Below are 15,532 nucleotides of genomic sequence, written 5' to 3'. Positions count from 1 at the left end.
AAATTTGCTTTTCATCAATTTTTTGCTTCTTTTTGCTTTTAAATATTGCAAATGTTATCAAAATAGTTATAAAACTTTTTAAATCTACCAATCAAAACATTTCTAACACGCTCAGGTAACACTGTTGATGAAAAAAGGCACTTTTTCGTTTAAAAAATGAAAAATGTTGACAATCTTTTAAATGAAAAAAGTCATTAAAAAAGGGCATTTGTCCATGAAACAAATTGCAGCCAGCTCTAGCTGTATCTCCCCTTTCTCTAGGGCACTGATGTCAAAGTGAATCCACTTTGAATCAGGCCCCTAAAAAGGATTTTGGCAGAACATAGGGAACAGTAGTTAAATGCCCAGCTAATGGGTCTATATCCTGACCTGATGAGACCACCTTCAGAGGACAGGGGACAGTTTATTCTCCAGGCCTATTCAAGTGTTTGGTCTCTTTACCAACTACAGTGCCAGTTAGTACCAGCTGCAGTCATCTGTCCAAGAAGGACTGACTTCTGTCCACCAATGCATCTCACTCCAGTGAACAGTCACCGGTGGAAATAACTGTTGGACTAGATATGAATGGGTGACCTAGTAGTGAAAAACACAGTATCCTATTACCAGGTTCTTGCACCAGCCAGTCCCTTTCATGAAATAGCAAATAAACAAAGTTAAAGAATAAACTTAATTACTTACAGCAACTATTTCACTGTTTTGCTGATCTCCTCTTTTTCCTTTGCATCTACTGCATTGCACCTGGAAAGCTTGTAGTTCCGCCAGGCAATACTAAACAATGGTGGACTGGATTGTATAGATGCATGAAGACTACAGGTTGATTTAAGTGCATGTTGGTAAGACTTGCGTAGTTAAATATTTAGAAATGACAGCTGCAGTGCTGGAACCCTGACTGAGGCAATTATTTTATGCAACACAAGCCAATTAAGCTACCCCACATGTTTACACGCCTTTCTCCATCTTTGCAGACTTGGTGCTAAATAAGTCATTTAAGGCACTGTTTGTGCAGCGGTGACACAGCAGCTGGGTTATGAGAGCTGACAGATGAACTCAGTTTCCTGCAACAGGAGACTATGATTAAATTTGACAGGAAAAAGACAGAGATGGCTGGGTCCTAAATCTAGCATCATATTAAACTCCATTACCATGTGCCTAGAAGAAAACTGGTGGCCTTGCTCTTTCTCTCTGAAATCAATGTTCTGGCTAATGTCAAGGTATCAACAAAACAGCAGTGGGTTGAATCTTCTTATTTTGGTCCAATATTATATCTGGGCATAAGATTCAGAAGGAAGAGAATGAGTGACCTTTCTCCCATGGTGGCATTATAGGTGCTTAATTCCTACTTGAGGTTTTCAGCCCAAATTCCACCATCTTGACTTCACTTATTTGGCATTTATTAACCATCAAAACAGGTGCTAGAGCATGTTTGGAGTCAGTCTGTTTTTAAGTCTACTAAAATGAGCCGTGTCGTATTCTGCTTGTCATGAATTCACTTTTCCTGGAATGATCATCACTGTAACACTTCAACAACAACAACAAAAATGAAGAAATTTCCTGTCTGGCTTCTCTTTAACTATAGTGGGCTAAATTCAGACATGGTGTAAGTGGGTACATACATCCCCATTGCCGCCTATCCCATATGATCCTTTGTTAAAACTGTTGAAGTTATAAACAATTTTTGCACTGCTTTTCACTATTGCTAATCATTTATACAGCACTGTGTATAGCTATTACTCATAATTTATATAGCACTGTAAAGGCACACCGGCCGAAGTTTTTCAAATATGTGTGCCCAAAGCAATCCACCTAGGACAAGATTATTATTTAGACACCTTTAGACATGGGTTTCAGAAGTGCTGAGGACCTACAGCACCCATTGGATGAGGATAATCTGCTAGGACTTCTTGTTCTCCTACTGAGCACTGTGGGAACTCACTGACTGAAAATTGGCAAAGGTGAATGGAAATTTGCCGATTAAACTTCTTTTTGTTGAAACCGAACTTTCCCCAGAAACGTAACAATTTCAAGTGAACTTTCATTGAGAAGATTTCTCAGGTCCAGGATGGAATTTCTGGTCCAAGAGAGAGACCACAATAGCCTGGTGGTTAGGGAACTCAGTCAGGAGGTGAAAGACTCAGATTTAAGTCCCTGCTCCAAATCAAGCAAATAGGAGTTTGAACCATAGATCTCCTACCTCACAGGTGCATACTCTAACCACTAAGCTATTAGCTATCCTGGAACACATCTTTCTTGCAAAATTTTTAAAATGTCTTAATTTCATTCTACATCAAAACAAAAACAAATCCAAAAACCTCAACATGTTCTGCACAAACAGAATTGTTGTTTTCCAGCCAGCCCTATAAATCAAGCCACTTAGTTGGGTGTCTAAATATGGATTTATGGTGAGATTTTCACACTGCCTAAGGGAGTCAGTGAATCAACTTCTACTGGCTTTCAATGGGAATAGGAGACAACTGTTTTCAGTGCTTATGAAAAATACCACCCTTTGGTGGCCAAGTTGAAACAATGAGTCTAATCCCGAGTCAGGATGCATCATGTGAATAGAGGTTTGCAGCCACCAAGACAACTGAAATCCAAACTCAGAGCACATTTGTAGAAGCAAGCCCTCATTGAAACATCTGTGCTTCTCTCCACACCAACCAAGATATTAATAAATGTATTTATTTGTACCATTTATAATTTATTGTTTAGTACAGGAGTGAACACAGAACCTGGCTGTAACCTGAACAGTAATAAAGACCGTGCCAGCCCCAAGCACTTCCAATCTGTGTATTATTAGTATTTATGATTTGTGGTATCCCCTAAAAGCTACAGCCGAGATTGTGCTAGATGCTGTACATGCACAGAGTCAGAGACATTCACGGCCCCAGTGAGATTACAATCCAAACAGACAAGGCTGGGGGGAAAGGCAGCATTATTATTCCCATTTTATGGATGGGGAAAATGAGGCATGAAGAGTTTAAAAATGACTTGCTCAATGTCACAGAGGAAGTCTGTGGCAGAGACAGGTATCGAACCCAGATCTCCCAAACCACAAAAGCCATCTTTTTCCTCAATACCGGCTGAAATAGTTTCTAACTCAAGGCTAGAAACAAGGCTACCCTGAGAAATCCAGGTATCTTAGAAGGTTGTTTGCTTGTCTGTTGTGATTATTCTAAACTCGTTTCTTTTGGGTACCAAGGAAGCAGTGATTTGAATGAGGAGAGTGCTGGGAGCGGGGTGGGGGGGGTGCTGTCAGAGGAATAGCAGAGTCAGGGGGCAGCTGAGAGGAAGCTATAGGGAGGGGAGTACAAGAAAGGAACACCTGGGGTTTCCAGGCTAAATCACTGGTGGAGCACATGGACCTGTTGACTAATGTGACTTTTTTTCTTAAGAGGCATTGATGATTTTTCATTTGTTCTGAGTGCACTTGGTTCCAAATCCGTTTGGTCCATTGGGAAGGACGGATACACAAATAAATGCTACTGTGTATGTTTTAGTCCCTGTGATTGCCCTCTTAGAAATGCCAGTCTTTCTTCTTGAATAACGAGGCCGCCTCCCTTTGACAAAATCAGCTCAAGGTCTTTCCCAGACGAGATGGATTTAGGCCCTGTTTGCTAGCAGTAGTAGTGCAATTGCACATCATTATTCAGTGCGTTTGACCTCGACCTCTCTGAAACACTGCTTCTTACTGAAGCTCAAAGGAAATATATCTGCCACACAAAACAGAACTTAGATGAAGCTACTGTCTAATGAGCGTGCTGCCTGCTATATGCACTTGTCAAAACTATCAATATATTCAACATGCTAGAGCTAAAGGAATTCATAAGATGCCAAAGGTTCTTTTTTCTGAAGTTTCATGGTACTGTTGTGTAGTTTAAACAGTTAGGAGAGGTCTCTCAAGGGTTGAAAGCATTCACAAATCTGTATGTTTTCAACAGCACTGGAATTCAGCGGTCAGTAATGGAGGTCAGAGAGGTATGCAGGTTCTGCCGTTGGTGCTTATATGTTTCAGGCTTTGTTTTTTCTTTTTGTTTTTTTTTTTTAAAATGACTCAAGGAGCCTTTCAGTAGCTTAAATAATGAGCGTTGGAAAGACTAGGTCAGTCCCTGGATGATGAAAATACCATAGATAGTTGCCAGAGGGAAATACAAATAATAAATAAATAGAAAATCATGAAAATCAAATACAAATTCAATTTGGATTTATTCCAATTTACTTGTGAGCTACACCCAAATGCAACGGCCTAATAGGAAAGGAAATCTGTCATTTACACTGATATTCCCTTGTCACTGGTGCTGGGACTCTTTCTTCAACCACACAGGGTTCAGGGAAGCTATAATATCATCATTGAGCCCAGCAAAGACTGAATATATTTTACCAAAGATGCTTTCTTAGAGCAGTACTCCCAGATTTGATTTCATGTATGCCATGTTCTGTTGTTATTTTAATCCATAAACCAACATCCTCCTTGGGAGTGGATTATTTTCAGTCAAGCTGATTGAAAAACACCAAAACCCATGAAAATTTTCATCAGTGTTTCGCAATTGCTTCCAGCTGTAATTTTGAGGAACCCAGCCATTCTGGATGTACATTAGGCTGCTTCATATAAAGAACAGATTTGTCAACAAGTGCTGCACTCCTCCCAATACATACACACGCTAAGGGGTAGAACTAGCTTTACCCGCTGAACCGTTTGTAAAGATGGTTTAAAAGGACAAACGGCATGCAGGGCAAATAGATGGAGTGGTGATATAGCCAAAAAAGTGACCATGTAAAAACAGCATCTTCTTATTTAACAGTTGATCCCAGTAAGTGGAATTCATCCCAGTATGAAGCCTACAAACCATTTAAGTTCCATTTAAATGCTTCTTGAAGGCTTATGTGGGCATAGGCCTTGGGCTGGCTTTCCTGCATATAGTATTCACCCCTTCTCTCTTCAGAGTCCTAGCTACACTTCTTACTGCTGTTTGCCCCATAGAGCTGACTAGCCATGGAAAGGTATCGATATCAGATTTGTTAGCGAAGTTTCAAGCGCAAAATCTTATTACGGGTTGATTGTAGCTTAACTTTCCCATGCCATGTGGAGTTTCAACTACAGAAGCCATCTCTTTTTTTAACGTGTAAATTGAACAGATTAGATCTGGACTTGCTGGGACAACAAACAAGGAGTAGCACAACATCATTGGGAAATAATCACTTTTCAGAGCAGAAACCACAACTTTTTTTTAAACATGTCTCAGTTTTGCACATTACTTTATTCCTTTTCCTGGACAATGAGTCAGGAGAGTTTAGCTCTCCCCTCCTGGCCACTCATTCCTTGGCCCTTTCAGTGTTTATATGGTCAGATTTCAACCTGAACCATCATATGTCTTTCCGCCTTTTGAAAGAGCTCATCCAATTTGACAGTAATGCAAAAATGGTGGAGCTGGATATCATGGTGGAGCTCTGTGGATGAGGGGAGAGCAGTGGACGTGTTATTCCTTGACTTTTGCAAAGCTTTTGATACGGTCTCCCACAGTATTCTTGCCAGCAAGTTAAAGAAGTATGGGCTGGCTAGATAGAAAGCTGGCTAGATTGTTGGGCTCAATGGGTAGTGATCAATGGCTCCATGTCTAGTTGGCAGCCGGTATCAAGTGGAGTGCCCCAAGGGTCAGTCCTGGGGCCGGTTTTGTTCAATATCTTCATTAATGATCTGGAGGACGGCGTGGATTGCACCCTCAGCAAGTTTGCAGATGACACTAAACTGGGAGGAGTGGTAGATACGCTGGAGGGGAGGGATAGGATACAGAAGGACCTAGACAAATTAGAGGATTGGGCCAAAAGAAATCTGATGAGATTCAAGAAGGACAAGTGCAGAGTCCTGAATTTAGGACGGAAGAATCCCATGCACCGCTACAGACTAGGGACCGGGTGGCTAGGCAGCAGTTCTGCAGAAAAGGACCTAGGGGTGACAGTGGACGAGAAGCTGGATATGAGTCAATAGTGTGCCCTTGTTGCCAAGAAGGCTAACAGCATTTTGGACTGTATAAGTAGGAGCATTGCCAGCAGATTGAGGGACATCATCATTCCCCTCTATTTGGCATTGGTGAGGCCTCATCTGGAGTACTGTGTCCAGTTTTGGGCCCCACACTATAAGGAGGATGTGGAAAAATTGGAAAGAGTCCAGCGGAGGGCAACAAAAATGATTAGGGGGCTGGGGCACATGACTTATGAGGAGAGGCTGAGGGAACCAGGATTATTTAGTCTGCAGAAGAGAAGAATGAGGGGGGATGTGGTAGTAGCCTTCAACTACCTGAAAGGGGGTTCCAAAGAGGATGGATCTAGGCTGTTCTCAGTGGAAGCAGATGACAGAACGAGGAGTAATGGTCTCAAGTTGCAGTGGGGGAGGTTTAGGTTGGATATTAGGGAAAACTTTTTCACTAGGAGGGTGGTGAAGCACTGGAATGGGTTACCTAGGGAGGTGGTGGAATCTCCTTCCTTAGAGGTTTTAAAGGTCAGGCTTGACAAAGCTCTGGATGGGATGATTTAGTTGGGGATTGGTCCTGCTTTGAGCAGGGGGTTGGACTAGATGACCTCCTGAAGTCCTTTCCAACCCTGATATTCTATGATTCTATGATAATTTCTGGAGCACTGAGAAAAAAAAAACCCTTCAGCTTTGTCTAAACCGAAAGAATTATCAGAGTGCTGGAGATAATTGGGTGGTGATTGCACTGCCTGCTTGCTCCAACCCCACATTGCATTAAAAAAGGGACATCAAAAGGTTTGTGAACCCAGCAGTCCCATTGTAACTCCTGATGGAATAAAATTAGCAAATGAAACTAAGGGGGCCCAGATCCTCAGCTGGTGTAAACAGGATTGGCTTCCCGCAACTACAGTGCTGGTGTGTCAGTTTACACCAGGTCAAGATTCTGGCCCTGGGATTTTCTTTTTGCATTTCAGATAGGTGGCTTGGTAATTACAGGGCCACGCTGACTGAGACTCGCCTGTCGTGAGAGCTACCTTATTCACGCCTCCCTCCATCCCAGTGCAGCCGCGTGGCTCAGCAACTGAGTCCCTGCCAAAGAGGGTTGGGAGGGAAAAGGAGACATATTTGTAGTCCGCAATCAGGAGATGAAAATTACTCAGTGGAAGAAAAGAATAAAAAAATTCCGCAAAGATATAAACTAAAATTAGGTGGCACAATATTAATGCTGTGCAAAGTAATTTATATGCTCTGCACTCCCATCCAACATGCCTGTTAAAAGTAATTTGTATTTAAATGAGAATAAAAAGGAAAGTAATGCTACTCACTTTCCTAAACGCCCCCTCTCCCCCGCCCCTGCCCTTCTTCACTGTGACAGATCCGGTGCACAGAATGACTTTCTACTTGTTCTCTGAATCATCTAACCCACGTTTGTTTTGCATGAAATAGACTCTTTATGTTAGCTGGCCAGTGCCCTGATAGTCCTTCATTACAAGTGATGGGCAAATATCTACAGGCTTAGAAATCTAAGTTTGCAGGTGAGACACGCACATTTTAAGGATCTGATTTTGAGCTCATTTGCTGAGTTGTAAATCTGAGATAGGTCCATTGAGTAAAGGGAAGATTTTATTAGAGTTGCTCCAGGTTCAAGCCAGTCTAACTGATCTAGCTCCAGAAGCTTATCTGAACCACTGAACGCCTCTTCTGCATAATCAGATTGAGAAATGGGCTCCTTGATCAGCTTTCCAGTGCTTCCCATTTCTGTTTGGGCCATGTGGCATTTCTGTTTACAAATAAGAGTGTAAGCATTTGTACCGCACCTAGCACAGGGGGGTTCTAGCTGGGATCAATGCCTTTGGGCTTTATGAAAATATAAATGATAAATAATAACACCAGCTCCCACACAGGAATCAGGAAGTGCAGAGGCACTGGAAAATTAAACATACATTTAACAAAACCTTTCAACTCTGAATTTTGAACCTAAAGTTAGGCTCCTGGTGGTCCATACTGCATCGGAACAGATTCACCCATCTCTAATCATTACTGTTAACTAAAAAGTTCCTCATGCCCAAAGCAGCATTTCATGGTGTGGGAAGGATCAAGATTCAGAAAAAGCTCTTGGACTATCCTGAGGGAGAAATATCCAGCATTTAATTGACAAGCTGCTGTCTGCACTGTTAGTTGCCCTGTTACTGGAATCCATCTCTCTCAATAGCTGAACTCAAGATCCTTTCTCTACTTTCAGAGCTTGATGTTCCCAGAGTCAATTCTGATGTCTTCACAGGGGCTTCCATCCGTTAGACTGAACAGGTGAGAGAGAAGAGGGTGTTCTTTGGTTTGTCATGGACAGGTGAGCTTCTTGTGACTACAAAGAGGGTAACCTCCTCTTCATATAAATTGATCAGCTTTCAGTGCGACAGTATTTCCCTGTGTGCGTGCAGGTCTCTTGGCCCTGGTCTACGGGGGGGTTGGGGGGTGTCCACCTACGTTATGCAACTTCAGCTACGTGAACAACAACAAAGTCCATTCAGAAGGGCCAGTTTTCACTTGCCAGACATCTTGACCAGGTGAGCCTGGAGATTCTGAATGGCACAAGCCTTTCACGGTGGAGCATAGAATAGGCCAAAGTCAGCCCTGGTGAAAGCAGGCACAACTCCCCTGGAGTCCATGGAATTACAGCAGCACCGAATTTAGCCCAGGATTCGTCCTGCTATGACATCACATTTATGATCAGTTGTGACCAAAGGGGACTTCATTGCCAGGATTGAGGGGGCATGAGACAGAGAAGGCTCTGATTGCACTGGACTGGGCTAATGCATGTGAATATGTAAGGAACGATTTTGCTTAACATTTAGACCGTGTAAATTTCCTAGGCAGCTGGTTTGTTGTGCCAGACAAGTCTTGTTAGTGGCATGGAAATGGAATGAAAGGGGATTATGTCTGAGGTCGTTGGGTGGCTGAGAGACTGGAGTCTTTTCTTTTCTTTTCTTTTCTTACTGAAAACTCTCAAACTGGGAAATGCAATGGCCCCGTCTGAGCTGACAAAGATTAATCTGGCTTTCATTAATGACTTTCGATGCTATGTTATTTAGCAGATATCTGGATTTCATTTTCTGCTCGTCCTCCAGCTCTGATCCTGTGAGCTCATTCATGGATACTGTATTTTCTCATGCTCTTTGCTCTATAGCATTGTTGATTGGAATAATCACTTCAAGGGTTTATCTCCAAGTTCATTGGGTTTTGTGTGAAAATCAGCAAAGCAGCCAGACAAAATGGCTCTTACCCTTCCACCCTTCTCTCCGTTGGCTCCTGGGAATCCTGGGAATCCGATTGAACCCTGGGGGGAAATAAACAAGAGAATGAGCTGAAATTGGCACTGTTCTGGTCTACTATTTTAGAATGAGGGCCAGATCCCTGTCTGGTGTAATCTGGTGTAGCTCCATTGATTATGATGGGACTATGCAGACTTATGACAGATAAGCATGTGGCCTCGGGTAGCTTGCACTGCACCCTGATCCAAAGTCCACTGATGTTAATGGGAGTTCCACTTATTTCAATGGGGTTCAGATTGGGCCCTGTATGATCAGTACCTGTGGTTTACATTGGGGTTAGACCAGTGGTGGGCAACCCCACCAACAAAGTTGGTTTACATTGACGGTCCGCAGGTATGGCCACCCGCAGCTCCCAGTGGCCGTGGTTTGCTGTTCCCGGCCAATGGGAGCTGTGGGAAGTGGTGCCTGGGGGCTGGCTGTGCAGTGCAGAAGGTGATCCCCACAGTCCTAGGAAGGAATGGGTTAAGCCAGGGCAAAGGGGCTGGCTGGCATTTGTATGGGGCTTGGCTGTCGCTAAAATTGCCTGGGGCCAGGAGAAATTTGTGGGGCTGAGTAGAGGCAGTGGTGGGGCCGGCGAGACTGCTCTGCTCCTTGCTAGCCATGACATTCCGCAGACGGGCCAAGAGCTACCCGCTCTTCAGCCACGAGCTCCTGATCCACAACCACATGGAGATGGGCTTCTGCAGTTACACAGGCTCAGATTCGGCTGGGCTTGAGTGACAAATGGCTGGGCCACCCACTTGAGACCATGCCCCTGGTAGGAAAGCTCATATCCATACTCCTCCCTCAGCCCCCTGTGGGTTTACAGATAAGTTCTTGTGCTATCACGCCAGCCAGAATGTGGCCCTCAGTATATAAAGAAGGGGCATGAATAGGGGACAATACTGCACATTGGCTTAATATGGTTAAGAAGTGGAGCATGTTTTCTAATGAGTTGGTCCAATGTTCCTTACCCAGAACGACACCATTGCAGGGTACAACAATAGCGATCACCTAGGTCAACCATTTTTAAAGCACTTCAGTGACTTGCGAGCCTAAGCCCCATTTTCAAAAGTGACTCAGGCATTTAGGAGCCTACATCTGATTCAAAGCCAGCAGGACTTGCATTCGGAAGGGCCAATTTTCAAAGGCATTTACGTGTCTCGAGATGCCTAGTGGGATTTTCGAAAGCACCTAAGGTGCTTAGGTGCCAAACTTCCATTGGGTACCTAACCTGCTTACTCACGTTTGAAAATCTCACTAGGCATCTATCTGTATCTTTAAGTGCCTCAATACAACCAAAAATTTGTCTCTACTTGCCTACATCACTTTTGAAAATAGGTCTCAGGCTCACTGAAAAATGTTACCCCTAATCTTTCCTTTTCCGATGCAACTGTATAGAGAGTAGCTGTTGTTGCTAGTTTTCAAATATGTGTTAACAGACACGCAAAAACCAACCAACCAAACAAAAAAAAACCCCACAAACAAACACAAAATGCAAATTAAAAAACAAAAACAGGAAACAATCTTTTGTGGTTAATTATGTCTCCAGTGTCAAGCAAGCCTGGTTTTTCAAGCAATTAACATGAATAATAAAATATGATTCTTAGGGAAAAATTAATGTTAACAAAAACGTAAGTTCCCAAAGCCACCGGGGATGATAAAACCAGGCTGCAGCTTTTATTCTATGTACCAGAACTCTCGGTTTTAATTTTAAAAAGAACATTTGACACCAGCCCAAATGAAGGTGGGCGTGTAGATGAGATACAGAGGATGCCTGCAATTCTGCAAATGGCACTTTTATTTTAATTTCAAGGAGACTTCGCCTCATTAGTTATTCTCCTCAATTAATTAGTTAACAGTAGTTCAGAGCTTTGAAGACGTAAAGCATAACGTGGGGGCTAAGTTTTTTTTTTATTATTACAAGCCTAAAAGTGCGCATGCACTTTGTTCATTTCTATATATCAAAGGGTTCCTGCAGAGCCCTACACGGTGGGGGCCCACAATCTTTTCATTTTCCAATCCTCTCTCCCAAATGCTTTGCCCCCTACATTAACCGAGACTAAAGAAACATCAGAATCAATAATGTAAGCTACACCAGGTGAGAATCTGTCCCTCTTTTTTCATGTTTGTAAATTTCTCCCACATATCAGGTACCAATTTGAAGCATTTGTTAGATGGTCTACATTGTTCTCTAAAACCTACGGAAGGCTGTGCATTAAAGAGTTAAACATACATGGCAAAACCTGACTTTCCATTGCCTTACATTTTGTGTGGCCATTTAACCCAAGCAAAGTGATCTGATTTGCACTCATTTTATACAGGTGTAATTGACTACACAAGGCAATGGAGAATCAGACCTGTAGGGCGTGGGGCCACTCATTTTACTCATGTAAACAGCTTCTACTGACTTCATACTTGGTTAAATACTCTGGATCAGTGGTTCTCAACCAGGGGTACGTGTACCCCTGGGGGTACCGAGAGGTCTTCCGGGGGCACATCAACTCATCTAGACATTTACCTAGTTTTACAACAGGCGACAATAAAAAGCGCTAGTGAAGTCAGTACAAACTAAAATTTCATATAGACAACAACTAGTTTATACTGCTCTACATACTATACACTGAAATGTAAGTACAATATTTATATTCCAGTTGATTTATTGTATAATTATATGTTAAAATGAGAAAGTAGGCAGTTTTTCAGTAATAGTGTGCTATGACACTTTTGTATTTTTATGTCTGATTCCGTAAGTTTTTAAGTGAGGTGAAGACAAATCAGACTCCTGAAGGGGATACAGTCGTCTGGAAAGGTTGAGAGCCACTGCTTTGGATGACATCCTCCACTGGTTGAACCAATGGTGCTATACTGATACACCAGCTGAAGATCTGGCCTTGTAGGTTTATAGTGATAAAACAGAAAGCTGAGTTCAGCCCATTTCCCGCAACTTCTCATGGACGATATCTGCCATGCTTCCTGGAGAGGAGTTTAAAAACAGTAAAATAAAAAATTACCTTTGGACCTTGCCTTCCTGGATAACCGGGGAGCCCTGGAACTCCGAGTTTTCCCTGTAACATAATTAAAAAACAGAATGTAGTGTGCATTTTGTGACTGTTTCACCACACCATGTTCAATGGTAATCTGGATTGTATAGGTAGATTCAATAAAGGTTTGCATTATGCAAAAGGAAACACACTAAGCTTCAAAGTAGTTCAGACGTGAGATCAGACCACATGAATACCATGAAGCCGAAGATACTTAAGAAGCAGTGGCACAGTCAAAAGCCCCTTCTCTGCTGGGAAAAGCCTTCTGTTTGATTCCTCTCTCTCACATACAGCAGGTCAGGAAATCTTTTTTTTTTTTTTCCATGTGAAAAAATTGCAACAAAAAAAAAAAGGGGGGGTTTACACAGAATACCTGCCATAACCCTTAATATTTTCAAAACTGGGGGATTTCAACCAAAACCTCAACATTTTCTTCTAAAACCATAGTTTTGTTTGCAACAAAATCCCATTTTTTGGACAAAAGCTTGTAACCAGCTCCACTCTGATGGTGTTGAATTAAAGCAGTGACTCTAGAGCTGGTGACAGCTGAACCTGCCTGAGTCTACCCAATGCAGCATGGCTGTATCCTCTGGGTCAAGTGCTTCTGTGTGTACCAGAGATATCAAACAGCACCACACCCCAATGTCTTCAAACAAAATACAGATCGCCCCAAAAATCCACCTCACTTCCCCGCCCAAAAAGAAGACTCATCTCAACCTCCAGACTCCCCCATCATCAACCATCCCACCATCCACCAGAGAATATCCCGGCGAAACAGTTTGGTGCAGCACACTGTAAAACTGGGCCGGCCCTGGCTATTCTTGTCTGCTTTGACTGGGCATTGAAGGACAGTTCCAGCTTTAGCACTGTTACCTTTTCCCCCGAAGGACCAAGAGGACCTGGATCTCCATTAGGACCTCCGCGACCTTTAGGACCTTCAGGCCCATCTTCACCCCGTGGGCCGGGAGGACCAATCTCACCCTGTTAATCAAAAGGGAAGTGACGATGAAGACGGCACTCATGCAATCTCATGTCCCAGTGCAAATCACCTGAGGCTGGCAGGATTTACACACAGCTATGTTCCATCTCGCCCTGGCATCACTAAAACAACTTGTGGAGAAGTTAAACCTTTAGCCAGTCACTGCTCAGACGAGATTGTTGTGCAGTAAGTTAGAGTGTTATTAGAACAGACATGCTGCTTTCACTCACATAGCCTGGCTATTATTTCCCAGCACAGCAGTCTTTCCCTTCACTCCAATTATCCTCTCTAATACCAGCTCCCCTCCACTGAAATAGCTTTCATTAGCTCTGGCTCCTATGAACCTTTGTTTTCGCTTCCTGATCTCCAAACCATGAGTTTATATGCATGCAACTCCTGGGAGATATTATAATTTAGGGCCGACCTGAAAAACTGCAGAAGAAAGACTGGTATGAAAGCCTCAGCCTGAAAATCACTGGGAAATTAGGCCAGGAACTGGCTTGGCAGTTAGCATTGTGCATGGTTACAACAGAAGTTTTCACAGTGGAAACACACAGGCAGCCTGATATTTTGCTCACAAGTAACTGAGATGGCACCCTATTTGTCTGCAAAATTCTCACGTAGCCCTTATCTTCAAGCAGCTTGGTATTTATCATAAAAAACAAACAAAGGACCTTGCTAGCAGGCAGCAGGGATTGTATGTTTGGTGAGAATGGCTCAGGCAGATACCTGTTTGGCAAGGGTATGCATAATCATCGTGAGATTCAAGCCTTTTAGCGTGGTCTGCCACTAGGTTAATTTCATCTACGAAAAGAAGGAGGTGGGGCTGGAAAAGCTTTCAAGTGATCAACGGAGAGTGACTTTAAGATGATGTTCAGAATGGGGCCCTTGGTATAGCTCCAAGGTATTCTTACATGCCAGGAGCGATGGTGGATTTGCTTTGCATTTTTTACAAGTCATCAAACAAAGAGGATTTTTTTTAAACATGTCACAAATTACGGTTGTCTATCACTCCCTTGGGTCTTCTCACCCAGTGCCTAATATCTATTAATGAAACACCAAGCTAAGATGTGCTTTATTGTTCAGAAAGGAGTGGCAAGAATGTCTCCATCCATACAACGCCGAGGGTGGCATGTTGACAAAACCATTTCATAGCTAGCAGATCCCTGCACAGGTGTGCTATGCAGCTGCTATCTGAATCTCTGTGTTTGTTTGGGCTGATGATTTGAAAAGCTTTTGATGCCAGGCAATGTGCCCTGCTGCTGAAGATACGTGTCTAATATGAAAATGCACCCTTGGTGGTTTTCATAGCCCTGTTTTCACTTCAACTGAAGTGCATGCCTGGTGACTTTAGACTTTGTTCCAGTGCTACGGAACAACATCCGGCTTAACAAATAAAGAGGATGTAACATTATGTGGGGGGAAGAGATACTGGAAATAAATAAATGATCCTGCAGGATTCGCAGGCATCAGGGCTGCAAGACTGGGTTCTATGTTACCACTAGCTTTAATTTTACTACTGATATGGGGATAAAGAATTGAGGGATTTAGACCCTCCTTGATTCCAGCAAGTCTAAGATGCCAGGGTTCCTATATAGCAGCTGAATGTACAGAATGGGTGCAGAGCCTCATCATGACCCAGTCTAACTTTCTGCTCTCCACTGAGCAGATCTCATGAGTGAACACAGGAGTAAGCATTACAAAGACGATGCAAGAGTCTGCTGCCTGCAGGACACTCCTTTCCAGGATACTGGTGTGAAATGAATTCTGACGTATTCTACCCTGGGACAGAATCTTTATATACCAGGCACTTATCGGGAAAACACCAACAAGGAAAACCTTCTCACTCTCCCTTGAAGCTGCAATAGAACAACCATCGTGTTCCAACCCAGAGAGAGCTGCATTTCATGATGGCACAACACCACAGTTATTTAGTGCTTATGAGGGACTTTCAAAGCCCCACCCTATTATTATCATCACTGAATGCTAACATGCCTGAAGAACCATCCTCATTACAAGAGACTGATTTCAGCCAGAGCCAGCGTGAAGGACCCTTTCCCAAATCTGCTCTCTCTCTCTCTCTCTCTCTCTGAGGAAGATGCATTCAGCCTACCTCACCACCTCAGCAAATACTCACCCGGTCTCCCTTGATGCCCATGTCACCTTTGAAGCCAGGGAAGCCATCTTCACCCTGAATAACAGGAGGAGAAAACCAGCTGATTGTCCAAAGGGGATA

At 43.1% G+C, this 15,532-nt stretch overlaps 1 protein-coding gene across 3 annotated transcripts in view; it reads right to left on the bottom strand.

Annotated features, from left to right (window-relative positions):
- Positions 1 to 15,532, bottom strand: part of COL5A1 (collagen type V alpha 1 chain) — a 252,466-nt gene that overhangs the window by 56,834 nt on the left and 180,100 nt on the right. For all 3 annotated transcript variants that reach the window (XM_048822900.2, XM_048822901.2, XM_075120566.1), the window contains exons 29-32: positions 15,434 to 15,487; positions 13,191 to 13,298; positions 12,288 to 12,341; positions 9,246 to 9,299 (exon numbers count right to left, since the gene is read on the bottom strand). In XM_048822900.2, coding sequence (XP_048678857.1) covers positions 9,246 to 9,299; positions 12,288 to 12,341; positions 13,191 to 13,298; positions 15,434 to 15,487 — 270 coding nt within the window. The remainder of the gene's footprint in view (positions 1 to 9,245; positions 9,300 to 12,287; positions 12,342 to 13,190; positions 13,299 to 15,433; positions 15,488 to 15,532) is intronic.

This window comes from Caretta caretta, chromosome 16, assembly GCF_965140235.1.
Source record: "Caretta caretta isolate rCarCar2 chromosome 16, rCarCar1.hap1, whole genome shotgun sequence".
NCBI classification, from domain to species: Eukaryota; Metazoa; Chordata; order Testudines; family Cheloniidae; genus Caretta; species Caretta caretta.
Note: the sequence above shows the minus strand (reverse complement) of the source record. Positions and strands in the feature narration are given on the sequence as shown.